The following is a 10,495-nucleotide window of genomic DNA, read 5'->3' on the forward strand; positions in this document are numbered from 1 at the left end:
ATAAATAAATAAAATCTTTAAAAAAAACAATATAAATGGTCCATTGGTGGACAATGAATTCAGCTCATCTTTAGGATGTCAGAATTTTATTGGTTTTCTTCATAACAAAATTCCACTCTGGGCAAATTCAAAAGACAACTTTAAGGCCTATGGAATCTTTTCTCTTTGCAGTTGTTTTGGAAGGGGAGACTAATAAACACGATGCCCACATTAATATTCATAAAGCACAACTGAATAAAAATGAAGAGCGCTTTAAGCTCCTGGAAGGTGCTTGCTATAACGGAAAGCTCATCTGGAAGGTGACAGACTATAAGATGAAGAAGAGGGAGGCCCTGGACGGGCACACAGTGTCCATCTTCAGCCAGCCCTTCTACACCAGCCGCTGCGGCTACCGGCTCTGTGCCAGAGCGTACCTGAACGGGGATGGGTCCGGGAAAGGGACACACCTGTCGCTCTACTTTGTAGTGATGCGAGGGGAGTTTGACTCACTGTTGCAGTGGCCGTTCAGGCAGAGGGTGACCCTGATGCTTTTGGACCAGAGTGGCAAAAAGAACCACATTATGGAGACCTTCAAGGCTGACCCCAGCAGCAGTAGCTTTAAAAGACCCGATGGAGAGATGAATATTGCATCTGGCTGCCCCCGCTTCGTGGCTCATTCCACTTTGGAGAATGCCAAGAACACCTACATTAAAGATGACACCGTGTTCCTAAAAGTGGCTGTGGATTTAACTGACCTGGAGGACCTCTAGTCCCTGTTTCTGGCTTGTTGGGCCCAGAACCGTGGACGAAGACACCTGTGATTATCCTATGGCCTGATGACTTTGAACTCAGTATACATTGGTATTTGGCTGTTTGCCCCCCTGGTGTTTGAAGTCAGTTTCAAGCTTCTCAAGTGCTATCTTCTTTTTATATTTTACTCGGTCCCAGTTTGAAACTTAAGACACTTAGACTAGCCTCTCATTATTTATATTTTTATATCTCTTAAAAGATGTTGAGTTTCTGGAAAGCAAGGTCTGGGGCCTATCTTTTTTTACTGGTGCTTGGCATAGTGTCTCAGGGTAGGCACTGTGCGAAATGTTCTTGAGGACACAGAGGAAGAACTGAAAATGTTTCAGCATTATATTACTTGGCCTGCTGATTCTAGACCTAACCATAAGCCTGCAAAAGCCATCTTTCACGGTAGGCTGTCCCAATTAAATAGTTGGATCTTGTACTTTCAAAGACAGTGTGTCCAGTTTGGACCAGACTTTATTTGGTCAGATACTAAATTTGTGGAAATTACTGTACCTCTAAATATTTTCATTAAACATCACCAGTAGTCAGCAAGTACAGTTTTGCAAGGCTGCATTAGAACTGGTGAATGTAGGGAGATTTTCCTTCTCCCCGTTGAAGTAAACAGAAAGTACTGCATAGTGTGTGTGTTTGTGTGTGTGTGTGTGTGTGTAGAGAGAGAGAGTATATATATGTGTGTGTGTATATATATAGAGAGCTATAGCCATCCAACTAAAGTTCATATTTTATTAGGCTCAACCATGTGAAAAGACTATTTTCATACATCAGAAAAGGTCAACTATTAACAGTTTCATAAAGTTCAATTTGGTAAGTTTAAAGGTATTTTGGTAATAATAGTAAGTTAATGTGAGGATGGGCAGGATTTAGCATATGATGGAGAAAATGTCATAAATGGGTAAGAGAAATTTAAAACCTAGGGAAAACACCATTATTATTCCTATGGTATCAGAAGTATTCCCCTCCCAAACTGATTGCTGAAAGCAGGATCTCCCATTCTTTTTTGAGAGAACTTTTGAATTCACAAACTGCTATGAAAATGGGCATTTATATAAGCTTGTGACTTTTCTTATTGAAGTTGTACTTTGTGAAGAACAGAAGTGACTGTATTCTTATGCATCTATCTATGTGGATCTCTAAACGAGGATGTATATCTAAAGTCAAAAGGAGTCCTAATGGCTGTTGATAAATCTGAGCTTATAAAAAAATATAGCCAGTTTTCCTGAGCCCTCCTTCACTGTTGTGCACCTGAGTGTTCACTCACACTTGAGCTGGTTCCGAGTGTAAGGGCAAAGTGCCATGGGCTGAGGACCACTTAAAGCAGCTCATTCAGGTGATGACCATGTACCTTACAACTTTTGAACACTTTAATCTGATGGAAGAAACATGATTTTTATACCAGTGGCTTCTGGCATAATCAGAACTTTCTGAATCTCTTCTGTGAAAATTTTCAAGGGCCAAAGGCTCATATTGCAGAAATCACCCCAAAGGCTTAAATTCAAAGAAGCTCCCAGTGGAAACACACTAAAGAACCATACCGTAGCTGCTGGTGAATCCAACTAATGGTCAATAGGTTCCCCTCACACAGCCAGAGTTGGTGGTTCCTCATGTTTGTTTTCATTGTTTTTAATCCAGCTCAACCCGTTGGGAGTAGATCATATTGTTGTAACTAGTTTGAAGCAGTTGGTATGGTAAATATTCTTAAATGAATTTATCAAAATACTGGTTTTCTGTTCTAACCAACTTCTCTACATAAAAAGCTTAACTCACGGCATGGTTTGCTTACTAGCTCAGCATCCATCAATTGATACAGTGATCTCGGAACAAGGTATTCCAGAGTAAAAAGCACTCCCTTCTCAAAAATAAGAGCTGTGATTTTTGCTTTAAATAAGTACATCCATGAAACTGTTCTTCCTCTTTCATGATCTGAGCAGTTATTTTTATTCTATATCAGAAATATTTAAAGATTTTATTTTTTAAGTAATCTCTACATCCAACATGGGGCTTGAACTCACAACCCCAAGATCAAGAGTCATGTGCTTTACTGACTGAGCCAGCCAGGTAGCCCTATATCAGAAATATTTAGGTTTTTATCTCTATTTTGGTCTGATTTCAATTCCTAATGAAAAGAAGAACACACAGTAGGCATAGAAGGGAAGTTAAGCACCTTGAGAAAGGTACATACAGGATTAAGATAGGATGGGGAGGTGGGGTACATATCAATGCATACTAACAGATCTAAACTCTGACCCCTGCTGCCCAAGTTTGATTCTTCAGAGAAACAAGAGATAGTCCCAGCCAGTTTCAAGTCACAGCACCAGTCTGGAATGCAAGTAAATAGAGCAGAGAACAAACCCTTCATGTGGTCCTTTACACAATCAGTCCACACTTTTCCCTTAGAAAGTGGTTGGAGAAATGGGTCTTCACTGTACATAAGAATTCTGGCCCAGAGACAAAGCTTTGATGGACACACAGCAGGGGAGCAGGGGACCCAAGTGGTGAAATCACCTGAGAACAGCACATTTTAGGGAAGGAGGAAAAAGGGGCTGGCAAAGCATGTAGAGAAGGAATGGTCAGAGGTAGGAGAAGGGCCATGGGAAGGCATGGGCAGGGCCCAATGTCACCCTGACAACAGTCCCTCCCAGTGCACCTCACAGCCAACTCTTAAACTCACCATCTCCTCCATGCTGCTCCCTCCTCAGGGGCATCTCTGCATCCCTGCCCCTGGCCTTTGCTTGTAGCTGCAGCTTCAGATATCCAAGTATCTGCTGTGCTTCTCATCTGTGAAGTCCCAAAAGTACTTTTTTTTTTTAGACTTTATTTTCTAGAGAAGGATCAGGGGGAGGGGCAGAGGGAGAGGGAGACGCAGACTCCCCACTGAGCAGGGAGCCCAACGCAGGACTTGATCCCAGGAGCCCCGGGATCATGTCCTGAGCTGAAGTCAGATGCTTAACCAACTGAGCCACCCAGGCACCCCCAAAGGTACTTTATTTATTTATTTATTTATTTTTTTTTTTGGTACTTTAAAGTCTACTTCAGAACTGGAGATCTTCTGGCTTTCCCCACCACTGCCAACCTAGGACTCCTCCCATTTATTCTACACTAGCTAATGACATCATCATCCAAGCCAGAAGTTTGGACACTGTTCTAGATTCTTCCCTCACCTTCCCATCCAATCACCTACCCAGTACTGCCAATTTGACCTCCAAGTAATTCCTTTATCCCTACCACCAATCCCTACTGCCCACTATGGCCCTGTTTGAAGGCCTACATTTTTTGCTGCACAACTGTTTTTTCTTTCGCCTGTTTCGCGTCTAACCTCACACTGCCACGTGGTAATCTCTCTAAAGTGAAAATCTGATAACGACTGCTCCACCCGCCCACTGTGGCCGCATTGCCTCTAGGACAAAGCCCAGCCTCCTTGGCACGGCACACGAGGCCTGCCTTGCCTGCCTCTACCCCTCCGCCCACCTCCCTCCGGTCCTCCAACTTCACATTTAGTCTTAGCTCCACAAGCCATTGGGCATTTCTCGGTGCTTGTGCTGCACTTCTCTCTCCTTACTTCTTTGCGTGGTGAATTCCGAGATTCTGCTTTGGCCTCATCTTCTCCAGGATGCCTTCCCAAACTCCTTACTCGATGTACGCCCCCCCACTCCCCTGCCAACCCGTCACTAGCCCAAGGGCTCCTACTCTGTGCTGTATACTTCCTTGCCTATACTTCAATTGCTGGACTTTTTTTTTTTTCTCCCAGAAAACAAATGTTAATTGGCTATGTGTTCGTCAGATTTTTGCATTAGGCAGAAATAGAACAGATACTGCCTGTCTTCGTAAAATTTAGAATCTAGAGGTCAGCCACACGCGGTGAGCCAAAATGCTCAACGTGTAAATGTCCTCGGCCTCCTCGGGCTCTCAACTTCTTCCCCTGTGCCCTGAGAGACATGGAGCCCTCAGCCCCGTTTTGAATGTTTGTGACGCAAGGCAAAATAACAGGCAGAAAACATTTGAAGGGAGAGCGCAAGAGGCAAAACTTAGGAAGAAATGGTAAACTGAGGCACAGGAGGATTTGGGAGGAATACAAGGGAGAAAAGGGAACACAAACCTCTGAGAACTGTTGGGAACTGTGGACCCCTTTGATAATTCTTTCAAGAGACCCACGTTAAAAACTGAAATACATTTAAAAATTACTTTTGGCTGCTTGAGCTACATTCATTGGACTGAAACTCCACATGGAGACTAGACTCTGGGGCCAGGATTTATAAGGCATTTGAACCAAGAAACGACTATAGAGGTTTTTTGTTTTGTTCTTAGATTTATTTATTCATGCAAGACAGAGAGAGAGAGGCAGAGACACGGGCAGAGGGAGAAGCAGGCCCCATGCATGGAGCCTGATGTGGGACTCGATCCTCGGACTCTAGGATCACGCCCTGAGCTGAAGGCGGCGCTAAACCGCTGACCCGCCAGGGCATCCTGACTATAGAGGTTGTGACAAATGCCTTGAAGAAAATGACGGAGCACAGTGAAAGAATATGGGGCTGGGCCGGGGAGAACAGGTGTATACTTAGGGCTGTCAGGGCGGGCCTCTTGCTGAGGTGACAGGGTATTTAGTGTTCGCGTGACAGGTTTTCTGAATGGCCAGCACCTCTGACACCCCTCTAATACCCGAGGATTTCCGTGAGAAGTTGCCCCCTGGAAAGTTGCCCCCCCTTGGCAGCACAGGCATAGCTGACCTAGGCCCCACCAATCACGCACAGTCACACACAACTGCAACTTGAAAAATGAGATTGGTCAGATTCCACTTTTTTATTGCAAGAAACATGGGCAAGACGAAGAACGAAAAGTGCCAAACTCTGCCTACCCAGTGGTGAGGCTGGCGAGCGGACAAGAGGGAGAGCTCCTGGTTCCCCAGGCCTTAGTTTCACAGCCTGTGTTTGTGGAAGTTGCGGCGTTGGTGTCAAGTGGTGGCAGCAGCGGTGGATTTTCACTAGAGCTTCTGGCGTGCTTGGGTATCGTACCTCCACCCGGCTTCTGATCTTCCTGGAGACTCTCGGGGCTACGTAATCTTAATAAAGTCCCTTTCTCAGCCAGAGTAGATTCTGTTGTCTTTAACTAAGAACCTGACTGAATCAAGCTGAGACCTGAGAGATGAGTCAGCCATGATGAGTCAGAGCAGGTGGGATGGAAATTCTGGGCAGAGGTCACTGAGGAACAAGAGAGTTGGTTTAAGGAGCCAAGAGGAGGCCTGTGAGGTAGGAGTCACCAGAAGAAGGGAGAGTGGTGAAATCAGATGTGAAATTAGTGGTGAAACTGATGAACTTAGAAGGGGAGGCAGGGCCCAGAGCACAGTGTTAAAAGTCACAATCAGGAGGCTGTGGTTTATGTAAAGTGTAACGAAAGTGGAAGTAATTTTGGCAGGGAATACATGATCTGATTAATGTGTTCTAAAACTGCTCTGTGTGGAACATAGATAAAAAGGGGGTAAGAGAGGACATGGGAATAGTATTAAGGTTATGTCAGACTGCAATTCTGTTTCCATATGTGGGTCCTTAACTAAATCATGAACTCCTTGAAGCCAAAAACCATACTAATTCAAGTGCATAGAAAGTGCTCATTATATTAAACTGAATAGTATATACACAATAATGCATTATTATCTTTATAACAAATTTGCTAGGCAGATATTATGCCTATTTCATAGATGAAAAAACTAGTGATTAGAGAGCTCTATGTGCTGCGTGCTAGGCAGTGTCCCAAAAATTTTACATACTAATTACACATTAACACACTAATCCTCACAATAATCTTATCAGGTATATGCTATTTTAAAAAAGATTTTATTTATTCATTCATGAGAAGCACAGAGAGAGGCAGAGACACAGGCAGAGGGAGAAGCAGGCAGGGAGCCCCACATGGGACTCAATCCGGGTCTCCAGGATCATGCCCTGGGCCGAAGGTGGCACTAAACCGCTGGGCCACAGGGGCTACCCAGGTATATGCTATTTTATCCCCATTTTACAGATGAGGCAACTGAGGCATGGAGAAGTTATATAGTAAGATCCAGGTTTAACAGCTAATAAGTGGAAAAGCCAGGATTTGAATCCTGACAGTCTGGCTTCAGAGTCTCTACTATTAACCACTATATAAGACTGCCTCATAAAGATGCTCATAGGGATGGCTGGGTGGCTAAGTGGTTGAGCATCTGCCTTCAGCTCAGGTCCTGAATCTGGGGTCCTGGGATCAAGTCCTGCATTGGGCTCCCTGCAGGGAGCCTGCTTCTCTCTCTGCCTGTGTCTCTGCCTGTCTCTGTGTCTCTCATGAATAAATAAAATCTTAAAAAAATAAAATAAATAAAAATGCTGATAAATTCCATATGTTTTTATAAAAACAGAAGTTTAAACGAGCCAAAATATAAGAGTAGCCACTAAAAACAAAAAAAAAGAGTAGCCACTAGATAATAATTGAACATAAAACTTCCAAACTACCATAGGACAACAAAATATGGAAAAAGAAACTTTATCAAACCAAAGACAGAAAACAGGAAGCACAATATATAGAAAAAAAAAAAACAGAATTAAATCCAAGCACATAAGCATGAAAGGGTTAAATTTTACTATTAAAAAAGGAAATATCTCCAACGTGGGGGCACATAAATATGCCTTTTAAATATTATGTAAAACAAAACAGAGCTAACAACTCCATTACCAGTTACATATTCAGAGATACTCTTGCATATGTGTACTGGGAGACATACAAGAAAGTTTACTACCAGAATTGTTTACAATAGCAAAAAACAACAACAACAACAAAAAAAAACCTGGATAAAAACAAACAGGGGATGATGGCAGGGATGTGAAACAACAGAAACTCCTACACTCTTGGTGGGAGGGTAAACGGGTGCAAGCACTGGAAAACAATTTGGCATCAACAATAAGGTTGAATTGTACAAATATTTCCACCTTGTAGTTCTATTTTTTTAGACATATTCTGGAAAATTCTTGCCATGTGCCCAGTAAGATGTGTTAAAGAATGTCCATTAACTGTGTTGTAATGGCAAACATCAGGAATCACTAAACTGCCAGCAAGAGGAGAATGGCTAAGTTGTTTTAGTGTCGTCCAATGGAGTACCACCCAGCTGTTAAGATGAAAAAGCTAACTACAGGAGTCAACACAGATAATTTTCACAAATATAATTTTGGATGACAAAAGTAAGTTACACAATGGTAGCATTAATATGAGGTTTAAAAACCTACAAAACAATACCACGTATTATTTATATAACTACATATATATACAGCATGCATAGAAGCTTTCAATGGGAATGCAGCATACCCTGAGGAGGGGTTAATTTTAGGGAAGAAGAGAGGGAGAAGGACTGCAGAAGAGTTCACAGGAGGCTCTAACTGAATAGATAATAGAAAATTTTGTTTTGTTTTGTTGTGTTTGGTAATAGTAAATTTTGAAGCAAATATGAGAAAGTCAGGTGGTTAGTATATAGGTGTCATATTATTCTCCATAGTTTTATACATGTTTTATAATATTTCATATTAAATGTTTTAAAGAAAATAAGCTTTCAACTCAAGATTCTACAAAAAGAACAAAATAAGCCCAAGAAGGAAGAAATTAATGAAGGCATACATTAATGAAAGAGAAAAAAACTTTGAGATAAAGGTTATCAATAAAAGGCAATCAAAATCAATCAAAAACCAAAAATCAAAATCAAAAATCAAAGGGTGGTTCAATAAATCTGACCAAGAAAAAGGACTCCAACAGAATACACATGAATTAATAAGAACAATGTGAGATTAAAAAGAAAAAGTTAATACCAGAGTGTGGAGAGCAAGGTGAAGTCACTTGTGTCAAGCATGATGCAAGCAGTTAAGGGGGCACCACAGCTACCGGATATGACAGAGACCAACACCGGCTGACGACACCCCAGAACTGATAACAAGAAGCCGAGGGGTCTGCAGAGGCTCCAGACCAATTCCCTTTTAAAAGGGAGGATTTGGGGCAGCCCGGGTGGCTCAGCGGTTTAGCGCCACCTTCAGCCCAGGGCCTGATCCTGAGTCCCGGGATCGAGTCCCACGTCGGGCTCCCTGCATGGAGCCTGCCTCTCCCTCTGCCTGTGTCTCTGCCTCTCTCTCTCTCTCCCTGTTTCTCATTAATAAATAAACAAAATCTTTAAAAAAAAAAAAAAAAAAAAAAAAAAGGGAGGATTTGGGGCAGCCTGGGTGGCTCAGCGGTTTAGCGCCACCTTCAGCCCAGGGCGTGATCCTGGAGACCCGGGATCGAGTCCCACATCGGGCTCCCTGCATGGAGCCCGCTTCTCCCTCTGCCTGTGTCTCTCATAAATAAATAAAATCTTTACGAAAATAAAAAATAAATAAAAGGGAGGGTTTTTGCAGCAAACGGTCAGACTCTCCAGACACTGACCCCTCTGTGTCTGACCACTTAAGAAAGCTGCTGCCGAAGGCTCTGGAACATTCATCTCGGAACGGAACTGAGACCCTTCAAGTGCCAAGAGGTGACCTGGACCCGACCAAGGTCTCAACTCAACTGCGCGCCCACAGCCTTCAGACTTAAAGAGTCTGGTGAACTGCCTACCCCCGCCCCCCCGTGTTACCTTTGCTGTGTGACTTGTCTTGTGTTCTACTCCGTGTGCCACAGAAGAAGCCAAGTTAATCGTCAGTGAAACGTCACTGAATCTGGAATTCTGCACCTGCTTTATGATTATGCTGACCTAGATTTATGACTGAATAAAGCTGACATCGTGGAGAGACACAACCCCTGCGTGTGCCTTCACAGCACACTCAGGAACACAGAGACAGTTTAATACCAAACATTTGAAAGTGTAAATAAAAGTGATACTTTTCTAGGAAAAAATATATATATATAAATTTAATGTATTATTTATATATTTATAAATAATATAAATATAAATTATATATAATATATATATTATTATATATAATTATATATAAATATATATAAATTTATAGAACTCTAGAATAAATTTATATATAAATTTAATATATATTTTATATAAAATTTTTATTTTATATAAATTTAATGTATTATTTATACACTTATAAATAATATAAATATAAATTATATATAAATATATATAAATTTAATATATTGTTTTTTTTTTTTTTTTTTAATTTTTTTTATTTATTTATGATAGTCACAGAGAGAGAGAGAGGCGCAGAGACACAGGCAGAGGGAGAAGCAGGCTCCATGCACCGGGAGCCCGATGTGGGATTCGATCCCGGGTCTCCAGGATCGCGCCCCGGGCCAAAGGCAGGCGCCAAACCGCTGCGCTTATATATTCATAAATAATATAAATATAAATTATATATAAAATTTATATGCTATAATTATAGAATAAATTTATATCATATATAAATTTAATATATATTTTATATAAATTCAATGTATTATTTATATATTTATAAATAATATAAATATAAATTATATATATAAATTTATGTTATAATTATAGAATAAATTTATTATATAAATTTAATATATTATATATTTTATATAAATTTAATGTATTATTTATATATTTATAAATAATATGAATAGATGTTATAAATTATATATATTTATATAATTACAAAATAAATTTACATTATATATAAATTTAATATTATATATTATATATTTAATATATTATAATTTTATATTTATATATAAATGTATATATATT

At 40.7% G+C, this 10,495-nt stretch overlaps 1 protein-coding gene and 1 long non-coding RNA gene across 3 annotated transcripts in view; one reads left to right on the top strand and one right to left on the bottom strand.

Annotated features, from left to right (window-relative positions):
- TRAF5 (TNF receptor associated factor 5) overlaps positions 1-2,026 on the top strand; it is a 47,620-nt gene extending 45,594 nt beyond the window's left edge. For both annotated transcript variants that reach the window (XM_025429850.3, XM_035718748.2), the window contains exon 11: positions 172-2,026. In XM_025429850.3, the coding sequence (XP_025285635.1) occupies positions 172-749 (578 nt within the window). In that variant the 3' untranslated portion in view covers positions 750-2,026. The remainder of the gene's footprint in view (positions 1-171) is intronic.
- Positions 2,027-5,574: 3,548 nt separating this feature from the next.
- Positions 5,575-9,910, bottom strand: LOC112648367 (uncharacterized). The gene is made up of 2 exons (XR_003128954.3): positions 9,407-9,910; positions 5,575-5,987 (listed from the first exon to the last, which is right to left on the bottom strand). It is a non-coding gene; the product is annotated as an uncharacterized LOC112648367 (long non-coding RNA).
- Positions 9,911-10,495: the final 585 nt, after the last annotated feature.

The sequence above is a fragment of the Canis lupus genome, chromosome 7 (genome assembly GCF_003254725.2).
Source record: "Canis lupus dingo isolate Sandy chromosome 7, ASM325472v2, whole genome shotgun sequence".
Taxonomy (NCBI): Eukaryota; Metazoa; Chordata; class Mammalia; order Carnivora; family Canidae; genus Canis; species Canis lupus.